This window comes from Antedon bifida, chromosome 8 (genome assembly GCF_963402885.1).
Source record: "Antedon bifida chromosome 8, ecAntBifi1.1, whole genome shotgun sequence".
In the NCBI taxonomy this organism is placed as follows: Eukaryota; Metazoa; Echinodermata; class Crinoidea; order Comatulida; family Antedonidae; genus Antedon; species Antedon bifida.
Window position 1 is genome coordinate 20,879,784 of NC_136233.1, and position 19,453 is coordinate 20,899,236.

The 19,453-nt window shown below is 31.2% G+C and overlaps 2 protein-coding genes across 2 annotated transcripts in view; one reads left to right on the forward strand and one right to left on the reverse strand.

Annotated features, from left to right (window-relative positions):
* Positions 1 to 19,453, forward strand: part of LOC144850711 (uncharacterized) — a 229,643-nt gene that overhangs the window by 86,894 nt on the left and 123,296 nt on the right. The window lies entirely within an intron of this gene.
* On the reverse strand, positions 8,722 to 14,781 carry LOC144851056 (epithelial sodium channel subunit alpha-like). The gene is made up of 10 exons (XM_078708576.1): positions 14,543 to 14,781; positions 13,907 to 14,073; positions 13,245 to 13,408; positions 12,415 to 12,516; positions 11,626 to 11,743; positions 10,332 to 10,404; positions 9,859 to 9,916; positions 9,530 to 9,603; positions 9,324 to 9,399; positions 8,722 to 8,886 (listed from the first exon to the last, which is right to left on the reverse strand). Exons 1-10 carry the CDS (start codon positions 14,779 to 14,781, stop codon positions 8,722 to 8,724), a joined length of 1,236 nt encoding a protein of 411 aa, XP_078564702.1.

Sequence of the window (19,453 nt, forward strand, 5' to 3'; positions counted from 1 at the left end):
TTTATTTCAAATTCTGACTCAACTTCTCTACATTGAAACAAATTAAAATCATACGTTATTGCAGTAAACATGTAATGCAGTAACTGCAGAAAAATACTTTTGCCGTGGTGTCTTAATGAAATAATTAAATAAGACCTTATTTATAATCAAATAATATGGTTACAGAAAATAGATACGTATTTAAGCACTTATTCTCTTGGCACAATTTAAGTATTTATGTAATTGTTGTCATCTTTTTATGTACCTTTAATTAAAACGAAATATTATTACTGTACAATAGATAAAATTGTACTATAGATATTTATGAAAATAAGTTTTTAACGTGATACATCTTATGCTTATCTTATCCTCAAAATGATTTCCATTGTTTAGTTCACATTCTTAATCTGAATCTGAATCTGAATCTATGGTCTTTTTTAAAATTTATTTATTCAATTTCTGCCATATACAATACATAGAAAAAACAAATATAAAAGGCAAGGAAAGACCGAACAGGTGCTAAACACCTATGCTCGTTGGTCAATCCATATATTATCTAAAACAAATGTGACGAAAAAAAAGCCATTTAATATATCTCAGTAATAATGGTAGATATTATGAGTTCTTTGAACTGAACTACACCACTTCGGCAAAAGCAGATCTGGCAATTAGACTATCACGTTCATTTGGGAGTTATCAACACACATAACAAGATAACCTAAAGCAAATCCCGTGTATAGATTATTAACAAATATTATTGTATAAATAACCGTCGTATTATTACTACAGTTACTAACACCTCTCACGGCTGTTATTTACATTTTACATTCATGTTCCCACCATATTAATACAGGCGCTCAAAGATTTAAATTGGCCTAATTTAGAAGAAAAACAATATTACAACGAAGCAGTCACAATGTATAAAATAATGAATAACTTGACACCATCCTACTTAAGAAACAGATTCTATGAACGCAAACAAACATATAATACTAGATCAAAAGATATTCTAAGTTTACATAAGGCAAACACTGAGTATAAAAAGAAAAGTTTCTCGTATTCTGGCGCAAAGCTATGGAACAGTTTAAATGCTATAAACTCAAATACAATTACAGCTCCTAATATACATATATTTAAAAAAATGATAAATGACCAAAGATAAAATATACTTGAAACTCTATATTTTTTCATGAAATCTTTTTTTGTTGTTGTTGTTGTTGTTTTTGTACTGTAAATGATAACTTGTGTAATAGTATAAATAGTTTTGTAGTAAGTAACGGCCTTGTGAAAAACACCAATATGGTGATTCAAGTATTGCATCCGTTTTTAAATAAAGTTGTTATTATTATTATTATGAATTCATCATCCAAAGGTCTTTAAAATGTATGTAAAGAGCTGAGTACTAGTAATGAATAAACGAAGCAGTTATTGCTTGTTATGCACTTGGTGTTGTTGACAAAAAGAAACGTTTAATAGGCCTACTATGTGTTCAACGTTACGCTTAAGTGGGGGCAGACTAGCAAAGTGTGAGGTGTGATTGTAGTCGTGATAAACAAATATTTAAGGTAGAGATACGGATTATTTTTATATTAATTAAAAAATATCGATAGGATTATAAACTGTTTTGAAGATGGTGTTTACAAAGCACTTGAATGTCGTCTTCGTATGCATAATTAAATTTAACATAAGAAATTTTAAATTAGCAGCTGATAAGTCAATGCGGAATCACGTGACAATGTGTCAGTTTTCCATCTAGTAATCCATAGTAAATAGAATAGTAATCTAATCCACTAGGGCGCAACACAGGACGTACGCGCAACACAGGACGTACGCGCAACACAGGACGTACGCGCAACACAGGACGTACGCGCAACACAGGACGTACACGCAACGCAAGTGATTTGACCAATGGCATGCGACAGTTCGGATAAGCCATTGCTTGTGATTGGTACGTCAAACTACTACGTTGTGCTTACGTCCTTAACTTGCCTCTCTTGGTTTATATTATTTTATTGCTACAGTATAGGCCTACTAGTCCATGGGCCAGGTCCAGTTTTTTGCGAAAGCAGTATCAAATTGGTGGCAAATGCTACCATACATTTTTGGAAAGCTTAATATGTCTACTTTTTAGAAATCCATGATAGCAATGCCAATTGTACAGCTTAATAGTCATTTTTTAGGATTATATAACACCGCCTACGGAAAATATGCAACACCAAATTTTGGGGTAGTGGGTAACACTTTTGCTAATAACTCGGGATTTAATGAACAGATTTGCATTTTCTTGGTATCAATATGTAGTGTATAGACTGCTTAAGTGTAATATATTTTTCTAAGTAAATCCAACAATTATTGACGCCATTAGAGGTCAGAAGGTCATTGAACTTTAATAAAAAATGATTTTTTGTCTAATATTAACTTATAACTTTCAGTTTTTAACAAAAAAAATACAATAGATGTTATGCAAACTGATGTTTTCATGAACATATAGACCCAATAAACAAGAAAATTGAAGTTAAAGATTAACAAAATATGAATATGCTGTGTATTATGAAGAAATTTGTTGTTTTTAGTAATTTGTAATCAGTTACAATTATGGGGTAGGGGGTAACATTTTTGCGAATAACTTACAATTTAGTTAACAGATTTGCATTTTCTTGCTATCAGTATGTAGTGTATAGATTGCCTAATTGTAATATACTTTTTAAAATTGAATCCCGTATTTATTGACATCTTTAGAGGTCAAAAGGTCACTGACCTTTAATCAAAAATGCAATTTCTTCTAAATTAGCTTATAAATTTCAATTTTAAACACAAAAATACAAGATATCTTATGCAAACTAATGTTTTCTTAAACCTATAGACACAATAAATAAGAAAATTGAAGTTAACTTTTTTCAAAATTGAATATGCTGTGCATTATAAAGAAATTTTTTCGTCATTAGTAATCTTTGACAATAATGGGGTAGGGGTAACGTTTTTGCAAATAACTTAAGATTTAGTGAACAGATTTACATTTTCTTGTTATCAGTATGTAGTGTATGGATTTCTTATTGTAATATGCTTTTAAAAAATGAATCGAACATCTATTGATGTCTTTTAGAGGTCAAAGGTCAATGACCTTTAATCAAAAATGCAATTTCTTCTAAATTAGCTTATAAATTTCAATTTTAAACACAAAAATACAGGAAATCTTATGCAAACTAATGTTTTCTTAAACCTATAGACACAATAAATAAGAAAATTGAATTTAACAAACAAATATTCTGTGAATTTATGAGGACATTCTGTCTGTTAATAGTAATGTATTATTAACAATTATAGGGTAAGGGGTTACATTTTTCCTAATAACTTTGTATTTAGTGATCACATTTGCATATTTTTGGTATTAATATGTACTGCGTAGGTTGCCTAATTGTTATATTCATTGTGAAAAAATAAAACGTAACATATATGGACATCTTTGTAGGTCAAATGGTCATTGAACATTTAAAGAAATGCAATTTCGTCCAAATGTAACATTAATAAAGTTTCAATATTTAACGCAAAAATACACCAAATCTAACTTTTTTTTTAAACCTATAAAGACAATGGACAAGAAATTGAAGTTAAAGATTAAAAACAAATAAACATGTGTAATAATATTAGGAATTGTGACCGTAATAGTAATTTGTAATTATTAAAAATTATGGGGTAAGGGGTAACATTTTTGCTAATAATTTTGAATTTAGTCAACATATTTTGCATTTCTAGGAACCAATAAGTAGTATATAAACTGTTTAATTGCTATATATTAAAAAATTATCAAAATGTTTTTACCAATAGATTTATGTGGTTTTTAACTTATTAAACCTATAGAAAAAATTCACCGTTTAGTATTGTTATGGGGTACGAAATAACAAAATGCATGACTTTTTGGAAGGTATACATTATTTGATTTATTATTAATTAAAATAAATGAATTTTAAATACCATATGAGGATAATAAATATATCTTTGATGTTTTATTGTTATTACATATTGATAATAATAAACATATCCAGCTTCTGTGTTGTAAATTGTTTTTTATAATTTACATATTCTAAACATCCAATTGTCTATAGTAATCATAGAAATTGTTTAGATTACCAATTATATCTTTTATTTGTAACTGATAAGATATTCTAAGGTTATAAGTGTAACTTTATTCAAACTCATTAATATGTCAATTTTTTAGATTTTCATATTAGCTGCAGTTCCACATCTTCCAAATACGTTTGAAAGAACTGGGTATCTCTATGTTTTCATATCGCAGTTTGAAGTATGTGCCATGTATCTTGGCATGGTCGAAGGTGGTTGTAAGTTTTCCCCATTTTGATCAAGGTTACCATTAATATCTATTAACCAATGTTTTAACCAAGAACACTGGTGCAACATGTTACGGTCTTCAGTCTCTTTGTATTTTCTGGACTCCTGGAAAGGACCCAAAATATTGTGTCGAGAGAGAGATTGACATGGAAATTAACAATTATATTGGAGGATAACTCTGACACAACCACCTAAAGTTAGGTGAGAAGGCCCAGTCAATACAATTTACACAGGAAGGAAAAATCATATCTGGTACATCTTCAGAAGAGACTGTCATGCATACTTTACATTTTCCTCTTTACTCACAGACGCCACTGAGCCAAATAGTGTTTCTATCCATTGTTGGATGCCCTTCACATCTCTAGAGAATACAGACTGAAGACTATAACGTGCTGTACTTGGTTCTAGTATTTTCGTCAGCTTTTTCATAACATTTTAAAAGATATTAACGGTAACGTTGATCAAAATCGGGAAACTTGCAAAGTATCACATTCCAAAATGTCAAGGAACATTGCACAAGATCATACTTCAGTTTGCGATAACAAAATCATGTCTTTTTAAGATTTCTATATATACCCAGTTGTTTTAAATGATGTAGGCTTTACTAGAATTTGACGATGTAATATAATAGAATTAATTTTTCTAGAAAGTGTGAATTGCTAAACTGCAGCTGATATGCAGATCTGAAACATTTACATATTGTTACCGAGTTCATTTTTGTAAACCAAGATACAGGAAAATGTCAGATGAACATTTATAGAAAAAGAATATCTTTTAAATACAAATTTAATTGGTAGGCCCTAGTGTCATTTTTAAAATTACTATATAAGTCGATTAATTGATTTAAAGTACAATCTGTAAAATAATAACAATTTATACAGTATAGTCTAAAAACAGTAGCCGGAGGATATGTATTTAAAAAATAACCAAATACCCTATCTAAAGTAGTGGAGCTGTAGCTTGGTGGTTAATGTGCTTGCCTTCCAATCCCAAGGTCCGGGGTTCAATCCTGACCTAGTGCCAGACTCTTTCAACTCAACTCCTTAAGCCTTAAGTGAGACTTAGTTTATAATCACGATAAATTATAAAATAGTTTATCCACCCTGTAATTTCATGATGAAATAAATGTTTTTATAAAGCTCCTATCCTCATATTAAAACAAAATCATTAATTTTTTTTTCAATAATGTATACCCTCCAACAAGTCATGCATAATGTTATTTTGTACCCCACAACAACACTAAATACTACAATTTTGTCTACAGGCTTTAAATAAAACTACACAACCACTATTGGTAATATTATTTGAGATCAAAATGTTGCATAATTTTTTGATATAACAATTTTTAATTAAACAGTTTATACAGTACCCTACTTATTGTTACCAAGAAATGCAAAATATGTTCAACAATAAATTCAAAGTTATTAGCAAAAATGTTACCCCTTACCCCATAATTTTTAAGGATTACAAATTACTAATACGGTCAAAATTCTTCATATTGTTAGGGCCTATACATGTTTATTTGTGTAATCTTTAACTTTAATTTGTATTTGTACATTGTCTTTATAGGTTTGAAAAAAAAAAACCAGTTTGTAATAGATTTGTTGTATTTTTGTGTTTAAAATTTAAACTTTATTAATGTTAAATTTGGACGAAATTGTATTTTTTGTTAATGTTCAATGATCCTTTGACCTACAATGATGTCAATATGTTACGTTTTATTTTTTCAACATGAATATAACAATTAGGCAACCTACACAGTACATATTAATACAAAAAAATGCAAATTTGATCACTAAATACAAAGTTATTAGAAAAACTGTTACCCCTTACCCTATAATTGTTAATAACAAATTATTATTAACGGACAAAATGTCTTCATAAATTCATAGAATATTTGTTTGTTTAATTTCAATTTTCTTATTCATTGTGTCTATATGTTTAGGAAAACATCAACATAAGATCTCTTGTAAGTTTGTGTTTAAAATTGAAATGTATAAGTTAATTTAGAAGAAATTGCATTTTTGATTGAAGGTCATTGACCTTTTGACCTCTAAAGACGTCAATAGATGCTGGATTCATTTTTAAAAAGTATATTACAATAATGAAATCCATACACTACATAATGATAACATGAAAATGTAAATCTGTTCACTAAATCTTAAGTTATTTGCAAAAACGTTACCCCCTACCCCATAATTGTCACAAATTACTAATGACGAACAAGTTTCTTTATAATGCACAGCATATTCAATTTTGAAAAAATGTTAAATTCAATTTTCTTATTTATTGTGTCTATAGGTTTAAGAAAACATTAGTTTGCATAAGATTTCCTGTATTTTTGTGTTTAAAATTGAAATTTATAAGCTAATTTAGAAGAAATTGCATTTTTGATTAAAGGTCAGTGACCTTTTGACCTCTAAAGATGTCAACAAATGCGGGATTCATTTTTAAAAAGTACATTACAATTAGGCAATCTATACACTACATACTGATTGCAAGAAAATGCAAATCTGTTAACTAAATTGTAAGTTATTCGCAAAAATGTTACCCCCTACCCCATAATTGTAACTGATTACAAATTACTAAAAACAACAAATTTCTTCATAATACACAGCATATTCATATTTTGTTAATCTTTAACTTCAATTTTCTTGTTTATTGGGTCTATATGTTCATGAAAACATCAGTTTGCATAACATCTATTGTATTTTTTTTGTTCAAAACTGAAAGTTATAAGTTAATATTAGACAAAAAATCATTTTTTATTAAAGTTCAATGACCTTCTGACCTCTAATGGCGTCAATAATTGTTGGATTTACTTAGAAAAATATATTACACTTAAGCAGTCTATACACTACATATTAATACCAAGAAAATGCAAATCTGTTCATTAAATCCCGAGTTATTAGCAAAAGTGTTACCCCCTACCCCAAAATTTTGTGTTGCATATTTTCCGTAGGCGGTGTTATATAATCCTCAAAAATGACTATTAAGCTGTACAATTGGCATTGCTATCATGGATTTCTGAAAAGTAGACATATTAAGCTTTCCAAAAATGTATGGTAGCATTTGCCACCAATTTGATACCGAAAAAATGTCTGGCCCATGGACTATACATAAAAAACCAAGAAAGATTACATTACAAGAAACATTTTTTTGTAAAAGTAAAACGTCAAGAAACGTACGTAAGTTTAGAGGTTCTTTAAGCTTGCTAGCTAGACACGCGATGCAAGGATGAAAACGCGACCCAAGCGTGTTGACCAATGACAAGCGAGAGTTCCAATAATCCATCGCTTGTGATTGGTCAACTCACTTACGTTGCGTTACGTCCTTGCGTCGCGTGTCTAGTGGGAACCAGGCATTATTTTGACATGCCTATTGCTTATTACACACTAAGCTAAAGATAGACTCAATATGTACCCGATTCCCTTTACTTTGTCTCCATTATATAATCATTTGTCAATATTATTGATACAGGATCAAAGATCTTATAGCCGAAGGCTATATCGTCAACTCCAATGTTATCGCAGTTAGAAAAATGATTCTTTATGGAGGTGTTTATAACAACTCTCTGCATTATCCAAAACAAAACGATAAAGCAGCATAAACATTTAAAGGTCATTTAGTTTAGAATTATTGAAAAAAAAACACGAAGTTAATTAAGTTAATCACATTGTGTCTGAACGATGAATAACAACATCTGGAAAAATAATAATATAAATTACATTGCAGTTTACATTCATAAAGAACATTAATGATATATTAAATGTAAGGAATCTAATGTCTACAAGGCATAATGTCTGGTAAACATGTATGGCCTACTTTATATATTCCAATTATGTAGGTCACAATTCTGACCAATGGAGAGACAAAGTCAATAATTTAAAGTCGTCACCATTACTTGTATGTGCGTGTCCTCTATGTAACTAGTTAGTTTCGTATCACGTGCATTGTATTATTTAATATGATTGGTCAGCGGATTGTAAAAACATGAATGGTGTGAGAAGATCTGAATGTTATGCAACAGAACCCACCTGTAGAGTGCGCCCTGTACTACCGCGGCACAGACCCACTCTGCCGCGACAAAAATTAGAACGTTAACGTGGCCTATCCCATTCGATAGAAAATGCGGCTGATTAATTTAAGAAAAAGGTTTGATCTAGAGTCCATGTGTTATTAAACAAATAATTAGTTGAGTTGGAAAACTATTTATATTATGTGAACAGAAAGTCAATATTTCAGCTCATGAAAATGTTATCTCTGTTAAAATTATAAACATTCATGAATTATGTGCTTAGGCCTATAATATTAATAATTAATAATTAACTTTTTGTTTAAAACAAATTTTAACATTTAAAAATCCTTCTCTAGTAAAAAGTTTACTTCGTTTTATCAGATACCACCTTGTAGCTCAGTAACTTTGTTTCTTTTGCAAAGTTTATTTACAATGTACATTGTAATGTCAAAAGCGAACTCAACGAACTCGATCACGGTAAGCATTGATAAGCCAATGTACAATCCAAGAGTTCCGCCAATATCTCCAAAAAGACTCTCCCACTACAAAAAAAAAAGAATATCATATCTTTTCTGTTTTAAAGGAGTTTTTGTTGTAATGTCATAATCTAAATTGTTTCTACTGCTTCCTCTATAAACCCCTCCAATACATTTTATTTCACTTCACTTCAATAAAAATAGATAAAGAGAAATATAATAAAAGAAACAGCAGCTTGTAATTAATAGGCTTCTCACAAAAACCCAAAAAATAAATAAAAATAAACACATTGCAACATATACATTATGTTAGACTTTTCTTAAATAACATTTTTCAATTCAATTGTCATGTTGTTCTTATACAAGTAGAGAGGCATAGAGTAATAATAGTGGCCTATTAAAATGTATAGATATCTAAAAGTGATTATAACATGATAAATTACAATGATGTATATGATTCAAAATACAAACAAAAATATACCTAAAAATATAGTTAAACTTACTGAATACGCGGGAGATTCAGATATGTGTATGTAAGATAAGTCCTCGTAGTAAACCTCTAAACGAGCAAGATTTTTCCTAAAATAAATCACAATAAGTCAAGTAATCTCTGATGATCTTCATTATTATTCTATCCAAACACAAATGTTACCGAATCCATATATAAATGGAGGAAAAAAAAGATATAAAATGTGCTGATGAAACTTACTGTGCTGTGTCCATGTTGTACAGATGACTCCTATGATTTTGGTTGATAGCATAAATACTTTCTAATAATGTTTCCTAAAGATAAACAAAAGTTGCTGACTGTGATGATATAATAAAATCATTTTTTAGAATTGTTAAATGTGAGTATAGTATGTAATGGAAGGTATCCATTAACGAGCTATCGATTCGAGACAGAAGATGATGGAGACGATAAGATTAATCTGTCTCCCATCATCGGTAGACAGAGCTTTAGTTACGAAGAACAAATCAGACTAGAATAAAGAAGCAACAGTACTGGAGATTCCGAATAGACAAATGTTAGTAACTTACAACGTAGCTTTCCGACGGCCACAGTGACTGTGAAATTCTTTTTTCAAAGCCAGTTTCACTTGAAAGATAGATACAAAGGATTTAGAAAAAATGCATTTAAAAGCAATTCATTTCAGCTTTATACTTAGCTATTAGTAACTTCTTTACATTGAGTAAATTATTATTGCTTATTTATATAAATTGTAAGAAATGTCCATTCAATATTGTGTCTACTACAATTATGGTTAGTTAACACTTATATTCTCAAATTAAATGTGTTTTGAAACTTGAAGTCCTTCAATCAATACGCTCCGGTCATCCGTTTCTTATTATGTTTAATTCATCAAATACATTAGGCATAATGTAACTACATTTATATTTAAATGTTATCTTCTGTAACCAGTGAAACGTTTACAATTAATTAGTACTTTTATGATGAATAGGTTTTTTCATTTTATCTATTATTCGGGTAGGCCTATATAAAAAATACTTACCTGCAAGGAATACGACAATCACAATCTGTTAACTGTAAATGGTGGAGATAGTTCATCGCCTGTCTACATCGCTCTAAAATATTTTATAAAAACATAAAATAAATATGGTTTATAGGACGAGAAAATTATTTAGAGTAACTTAATTTCACTTAGAAATTAAGATAGACTTACTTATAACAGGATTTTTATAGCGCACATACCACTCAAGAGTGCTCAAGGCGCATTCAAAAAAATAAAACATAAAAAAATATCATTCTTTAATCTTTTTATTTATTCTGTATAGAATTTTATAATTCTATAAACATAATATTTATTTGACAAAGACATACGAATTGCAAAAATAGCAATTGCTAGGCCTGAACAATCAATCTAACGAAACACCTACAAAACGAGTTATAACGATGTAAACATTCATATAGATTAAAATATAATTATAATAATAATTATAATGTCCGCTTTCACCTTTCAAATTACTTTTTAACCATTAATAATATCTAACATAAGTGACTTGTTGACACAAATATAAAGTACGTTCACACTAAGCTTTGATTGTCCGCTTTCACCTCCAATTACAATATTACTAACCGTTAATAATTATCTAATGGTTTACACTAACATAATAACTGACAAGGGTGCGTTCGCACTAAGCTTTAAAAGTGTCCGTTTGTAAACTAAAGATATGTAATGATCTCTAAGTTCACACTAAGCTGTAATAATGTCCGCTAGTAAACTAAAGACATGTATCTAATGATCTATAAAACGAATCAACGTTTTAGTTATTATTAACAATTAATATATCACAACTTGGAAAAAAGTGGCAAACGTGACAGACATTACAATAAACAAAAGTAGCGTGTTAGCAATAATTAAACTAATAAAGTTTACCTATCCATAATACAATTATTGAGAGTGTGTGATATTAAAGATGAACTATTATGCTATTATGCGGTAATTACAAATATATTGATTTGATAATAGTTTAAATTACCAAACGCAGATGAAAAAACGAAATAGTTGTAAACACTGGTGTTGTAAAGGTATTTGAAGAAAGAATTGTTATTTCAGTAACTCACTTAACTATTCAGGCATAGAGAAACTTTTTAAGTAAGTGAGTGAATTTATTGTCATTTATAAATAGAGAAACTCTATATAGGCCTACAGCCTAAATAATCTAATTGTTCGATCGATTGTATTAATCTGCAAACAAAATTGATTAATTTGAAAAATGTTTTTATCATTGTTATATATTATTATAAAGAACTTATAGAAATAAGTATTACATACAAATATATACCTTGTTCATTGTCCAAAATACGACATCGACTTTTCTCCTTTGCATTTTCTGCCAATATTGTATCCGCACATGCGCAGTACTTCTGTAGAATCCCCTGTAAGCATGCTTTTTGACAACCCTTGAAATATCACGGCAAAACTAATCATAATTAAATAATTTTAAAAATCAATGAGTAAGGATATAAAAGATTTAACCTTTAAGTAAAGTTAAATTAATTGACAATTACTATATTCTAAAGGACAACAGGCTTCAAGTTTTGAAAAAAAAAAACAATTTCATCATCAACATCAGTACATTAAACTTCCTTATTTTTTGTTATATTTGATAATAAATATAATAAGATATAGAAAGCATAGCTGGGGAGATCGGATTTTCACTACTTTTGGACCTAGCACTCTGTAGCAATCTGCTTTTGTGCGTAAGAGATTCGCCATCGTTGAACACAGTTTCAAGTCATTTCGAAAAACTCACTCATTTTTATTTTCTTTTTGACAGCGCTTACGAACAATGATCGTTTGAATGGATATTTAAAAATGGAACGATTGATTGATTGATTGTTTTAAGTTGTTTTAAAGTTAAAAATATCAGCAAGTAAAATAAAACAAAAAACAAAATAAAAATAACTAAATAAAATATAAAACCGGACCATTATTGGGTTAGAAGTACTATGTTGTATTTATCTGTCTTGACCCTGGAAAGTATATATATATATATATATATATAAATAAATGTATTTGTACTAAGCCTAATAGTAGCTAGTGGCTGTTTTTAAAAGATACAAACACATACAGTCACAGTGTACACTGTGTCATCTACGTAATATTTCTTCATATTCTCTGTGCGGTCATTAGTGCAATTTCCATAAAGACCTCCTAAACGACTGTACTTATTCTGAAAGATAATTGGTAATAATGTTTTACAAGGACAACGTGCTGAAACAAATTGTTTAATGTCATAATCACTAATAAACGTGCGTGAAACATCGTGGCATTAATGTCCAATTATAAATAATGTTTGTTGGAAGTACTGTGATGCTTAAGTGTGGTTCCCACTAGAATGCATCGCAAAGTAACGCAGCGCCGTATCGACGCAAAGTGCTGTATTGCGTAATCACAAGTGGGAACCCACGACGCAACAGTGCTGCAAAACATCGCTACGGGAAATCAAATCAGTTGATTTCACGCAACAACGCAAGGCAAAAGACACTAGAAAACATAGTACAGCGGGTACTCAAAAGTACGCCGGGTGAACCAGGTCAAAGTCTACGGCAACTAACGTTGACGCGCAACATGCAGGTTTGATTTCACGCAGGCGGGGGCAAACACAATTATTGGAAGGGCATTTCCTTACGTTGCGTCGGTTGCGCTGCGTCGCTAGTGGTAACCAAGATTTATAGTTTTGCATCCTACGATGAGAAGTTTGCCAATTACAGCATTGATAAAGTCTGATCATTTCAGGCTTAGGGTTTCGAGTGAAAGAAATGGTCAGTTGGTTAAACCCTGGCACTAGGACCTTGGGACAGTCATTCTGCGCATGTTCATAGGGTTTGGAGCGTGCGCACGCATAATGCTACAATAATTTTGACTGTAAGGTGAAAGGTCACTCATATATGTACTTACCATTCTAAGTCCAATTGATGTCAAACTACCAGGGGAAATTGTGATGGCGTCATCTTCTGGAAATGGGGTTTCGTATTGGCGGTGAATCGACACTTTAACACCACTATCTTGTCCGAAGATACTTATGTATTCATGTTGTTCAACATTTAGCGTCAGTTTTAGACCTGATAAATATAATATCAATGTAAATTACAGTAATGAAGATGTTTTGTTAGTAAACCACATGGAGTTCTATTAAAGATGTATTGTCCCCCAAAAACATGAAAAATTAAGATTATTTAAATCAGAATTTGAATAGGCTATTTTGTAGTTTTAATAAAGTTAATAATTTCCGTAAAATATAAAATGTTTTCCCTTATAAAATGACAAAATAAATGGTTAAATTCAACCAAAAATACATTGGCTGGCAGCCAATTTGAGGTAGGCCTAAGGTAAATATTTTTTTTTCCGATCTAATTTGTAAGTGAAATTAAAATGGCATATTCAACAACAAAAAAATTAAATAATTATTTTTTCGGGGGACAATACATTTTTAAATAGGCCTAAACTAATCTGGTTCGAATTGTATTAAAAAGTTAAAAATCGACACGTCAAGTTCTATGTATTTTTAGCATTTCTAACTTCTATTTAGTCTAACTTCTATTTAGTCTAACGAGTTTTACCATGTTCAGCCCCCGGTAACGACGATGTTTTTACTGATGTGGTTTCTTCCATAAATTCATCATAGATCGTTTCATTTGGAGCTCCGATATTCGGCACACTGAATGGTTTTACACTATTAAACGTGTAACAATTTCCGTATTTGTCATGTTGAAACTCATTGATAGGTCTACGTAATAGAGAAAAAAAATAATAATAAAATAAAGGAAAACAACATATAATAATAATAAATAAATATATTTTGAATACAAATGTGAATGAAAAGTAAAAGAAATTAATAATAAATAAGCTTAACAGTTACGTAACAATTTTTATTTATCTATTGTTTTTGTATAGTACATGTGTCTATCTTTTATCTTTACCTTTTATAATAACGATATTTCGTAAGCGGTATTACTGTTGGATGGAAATAAACATCCGGGTCATAAATTCTCTCTATTTGAAGTAATTTAAAGACTTGTCTACACTATCAAACTTTATATGACAAAAAAATGTGATGTGCCCATGTATGGACATGATTACGTCATATTACTACCCTTTTGGAATATGACTACCATATTTGGGCCCATCACATTTTGTGTGTGATAGTGTAGACAGAACTTAAGGGTGAATGATATTCATTATTGACCTATACTTACGTCATGTCACATTCTTTTTTATTGAATGTGCATTGAAGAATAAAATCCTCCAATTGGTGACCAAACTCGGATATTTCAGAAGAGGTGAGCTTCAATACGCCCTGCAGATCGCTGTAATCAAGTGTATTGCTGAATGCTAAGAAACGAAACCAATCTGGCGGAAACTCTCCCTCAACTCTTTCAAATCCCCAATCATAGTAATCACGTGTGAATTTATCTTCAAATGTCTCTTTCGCCATGCCGGGATCGTCAAGTATGCCGATGTAATCCTCATACCATTTGTCCGGCCATGTATTCGGAGAATTCGGGAAATATGTTTTTGAAGCCGCTAAAATGAATATACGTAAAGCGCTGTCTACACTATCAAACTGTATGTGACAAACAAATGTGATGTGCCCATATATGGACACGATGATGTCATATCACTACCACATTGAGCATATCACTACCATATTTGGGCATAGCACATGTTTTTTGTCAAACTAGTTTGATAGTGTAGAGAGAGTCAACATTATTCTACTTTACTAGTTAGATGTTTATGAGGCAGTTTGTATGATTACGTATGCTTACTAAATAATAGAGTTTCAAGAGTTAATGTATGAACTAAAGTATTTACTGGAGTTTACTGCAGTAGAATAATGTTGACATGATCTTTTAGAATTTTAATTACAATAATAATGTACACAAAAATACCAGACACAAATATTATATAAAGATATTGTTAAAATGAATGTAGATTGATAAGAGTGCTTATTATAATAATAAAACAATTAAGTATTTTCTTAAACTGCATTGTGGTATACATATCAACTATACATGTTGACTATATAGCCGTTTGCAATACTTGGCGAAGCTTTTCCTAATTTATTATTTAGTTGGTGTATTTGTATACAAATAAAATAAATTTAATTACTTGTTTCATTGCATAGGTGTTCATCTGATGCATCAGAACATTCTACAACGGTATTACACTTGGCGTATACATTTACACAGACACCGTTATCACAGACAAATCCAGTACAATCACCTATAAATTAGAAGAAATCATATCAGGAAGGTTTGGCATAATTACTTGAAGGCGTAATTTATTCGAAAGAGACTACTAGTCTCTGATAGTTTTGTTGTCAGGAGATGTGAATGGCATATATAAGAACACACAGCACTGACTATTACTGTATTTTATATTTTTATCGTGATTTGAAGAATTTCCTTGCGCGTTCAAATTGCTCATAACAACAATATTATCAGGCGCGCGCGCGTACGGAAACAAAAATACTTTACTTACATCCAATTTCATCACTTTCATCTAAGCAGTTACTGTCGTAATCACAGCGTTGGGAAATTGGAATACACTGGTGATTTGTGCACTGGAACTCTGATGCCACGCACTCTACATATTACAATATAATTCACATTGTTAAATCTTTTAGAATACTATTATAGAGAGCTTTCGAATTGCGACGAACGACGACCAAGCTAGTTCATGTCAATTGGTCGGTCGTCGCCTGGACTGAATTAAAATGACGTAGTTTGTAGTTGTTTCCGTACGAGTTCGTTTCGTATTCAATCGACTCTCTACGGTAAGGCTGTTCACCGATGCGTGACAACGAACGTCACACAGTCCGAATCGAACCCTCACGATTTTTTTTTGCCGTACGACGTTTCGTACGGGAAAAAAATCGCCGCCGGTCGTTGCAAGTCGAAAGCTCCCTGGTAATATTAACAACATTAAAATAAATAACAATTTAGAAAATATACTCGAAATGCAAATCTTATCAAAAAGATTAAAAGCAAAACACAGTTAGAATTGGTTTACCATGTACCGATACTTATTAATCCTGGTTATACAAAACGTTTAGTAGATATAGCAATGTTATTTTAATTTACAGTATTATTACCAATATCCAGTCATTACAATATTTTGTTTGTGAGATTTTATATTGTTATTGCGTATTGGGTAACGCAAATGAATGATAATGTTCGAACAGACATTACATTACTCTATCAAACAATAATGTGTTTACAACTAAACATTTTTTATGGTTTCGAGCATTTAAAAATGCGTTTGCTCCAGCTCAATTTTCGACTATATCGCTTATGCAATCATATACAATTGATTAACAACACTACTGGTGACCATGTCAAAATTGTTCTACTGCAGAAAATGTTACTACTTTACACGATATTCAGCAAGCCTAATTTAGTCATCATTATTATACTGTTTTAAATTGCAGTGACTGCCTCATAAACTTTAACATTAAAACAAATTAAAATCATTCGTTATCGCATGCAGTATAACATGAAAACGAAATGTTACTGCAGTAACTGCAGTAGAATAATTTTGACATGATCAATGTGTCAATAATAAATAAGAACCTGTGAAATAGCATTCCTGTTCATCACTGTTATCGCCACACTCATCAACGTGGTTACAAGTGTCGACTTCTCGTATCACTATACTGTTGTCACAGACAAACGGACACACTGTACTTGATTCGTCAACGCAGCTAGGACAGTCGCACACCTTATCACATGTCCAAGCCCCCGGAATACATTTGTTGTCACAGGAAAATTCAATGCATGTTACATCATCTGTTTATGTTTAAAAGGCCAGGAGTTACTGTATGTCCACACGCGTAAAGGCCAATCTACACAGACGAGCGGTAACGGTAATACAAAATATAGAATCTATGTTATTCCATTCTTCTAACCATTTTTACATAACGCGGAGTGGACGGGCGGTTTTTGCTCAGGATAGATACAGATTATACGCGGGACAAGCTACGCGGTTCTCCGCTTACCGTTAGCGCTCGTCTATGTATATTAGCCTTCACGAACATTTGAGTGGGAGGAGGTGATGCTACTCTAACATTTTTCATATATTATTGGATTTTTATATAGTATATTTGCATATAGGTGTATTTGCATATATTTGCATAATTTAGAATATACAATACACGATTGAACATACTTGTGCATGACTCCTCATCGGCGCCATCACCACAGTGCATAATGCCATCACATTCATATTGCTTCCCAATACAGAAAGTTGTGCCGTATTGTGTGTAAAAGTCTGAATGGAACTCAGACATTACACCTTCTTTGCATTGAAATTCATCAGCTGTGCAAATTACTGAAAGATATAAATACGGATCGTAATCTGATTTTTTAAACATAACTTACAAAGCTTTATAGAGGTAAAAACAACGTCTATGGATTTAAAATTATTCGCCCTGGTTAGCCACTTATGCCAATTTTACTTATGCTGTGTGGATACCGGACACAGAGTCACTCCTCAATGGTATCTGCATTCGTGTGTAGGCCTAAAGTTATATTGACTCTAGTATTAACAGTTTTAGAGATCACGTAATATATCAATATGATTACTAATTCAACATACAATTACACAAGGAAGGAATGTAAAACAATAGGCCTACTTACTATCTGTTGACAAGCACTGTATTTCATCTTCTTGGTCGTAACAGTCAATGGTTCTATCGCAATAAAAATACTTGTCAATGCACCATCCCATATCGCTTCCTGAAGCACATCTGAAAAATCCATCGTTGCACTCCGCTGAAAAAAAAATTCCAATTATACTTACATGAATACATACACTTATATTATAATATACTTTATAAAGCTCTATCTACACTATCAAACTTTATGTGACAAAAAATGCGATGTGCCCATATATGGACATAATGATGTCATATCACTACCATCGCTACCATATTTTGGCATATCAGTTTGATAGTGTAGACTTTATACTATCTTATTAGGCATTATGTAAAAAAAATACTTGATCTTAAATTAACCAAAATAAATTATAATTAACATTACCGTTGTAGACCAAAGTAAATGTTCCATTCTAAGTAACCTTACAGATTTGGAAGTTTTTTGTAGTTTTAATATATTTTAACACAACCACGATACTTACGGGCCTTGCATTTCTTTTCGTCAGACCTGTCCCCACATTCGTCTACTCCGTTACACTCTTTGAAAGGTTTTACACATTTATTATTTCGGCATTCAAAATCTCCATTTTTACAAGGAGCTGGAGAAAAAAATGATAACTATTGTAATGCTCAGTAACGAATAATAGAACCTCTAATTTGGAACAAACCTATTCAGGAGACACTTAATGTCCTCGTGAAACGAACTGGGAAAGAAGAACACTATTCTACCCTCTGTTCATAGCATTTGTGATTCGTTACTTTTATTTCGTTATCGGTGGCAAGCCAATTTATATACATCTGACCAAATAAATGAATGAATAACTGAAGGACACACTATTAAGGAGACACTCTTCATTGTTAACATTTCTTTAACCACAAGTTTCAGTCTTATGTTCTGTTGTATACCTTTTGGCCGTTTCGCCTTTTTAGTTGTTGTATTTTTAAAACATTGGTAACTTTTTTTATAGTTATCGTTTACAATGGAAAGAATAAATGTTTATTTGAATTTAATTGATCTGAACGGTGTTGCCCCCTTCACATGGTTTCCACTGTATTCGAAATTTGTTTTTTTTTAGATTGTAAATAATATAATTGTCCACCCCGTACATCAAAAATTTCGTACCATTCACTCAACTTTAAGATATTAAAAAATGTATCTAAAAAAACAGTTACCGTAATAGGGCAAGCCTTGTGAGTACGCTTCCAAATTCGCCAGAACAAAATGAGAAGTTGATTTGACCTTTGACTTCCGAACAGGATTGGTATTGCACAACGTCACTGCCGGAAAATCTAACTCTTGACCCCCAATGTTATTCATTTCGATCTGAAAAAGTTCAAAACATTTACTGTAGGGTAAGTGGCTAAGGTAAAGGTATGTTAACGAGAAACTGAGGAAGTTTGGATTAAGTCCTCTACGGAGAGAGAAAGAAACGATCTCTCTATTTTTTTCGAA

Excerpts from the sequence above, each read along its gene's own strand:
- LOC144851056 (XM_078708576.1), bottom strand. The coding sequence starts at position 14,781 with ATGGCGAAAGAGACATTTGAAGATAAATTCACACGTGATTACTATGAT. Across the intron at positions 14,074-14,542 it reads AAAAAAGAATGTGACATGAC|ACCTATCAATGAGTTTCAAC; the intron begins GTAAGTATAGGT and ends TCTATTACGTAG. Across the intron at positions 9,917-10,331 it reads GATTGTCGTATTCCTTGCAG|TGAAACTGGCTTTGAAAAAA; the intron begins GTAAGTATTTTT and ends CTATCTTTCAAG.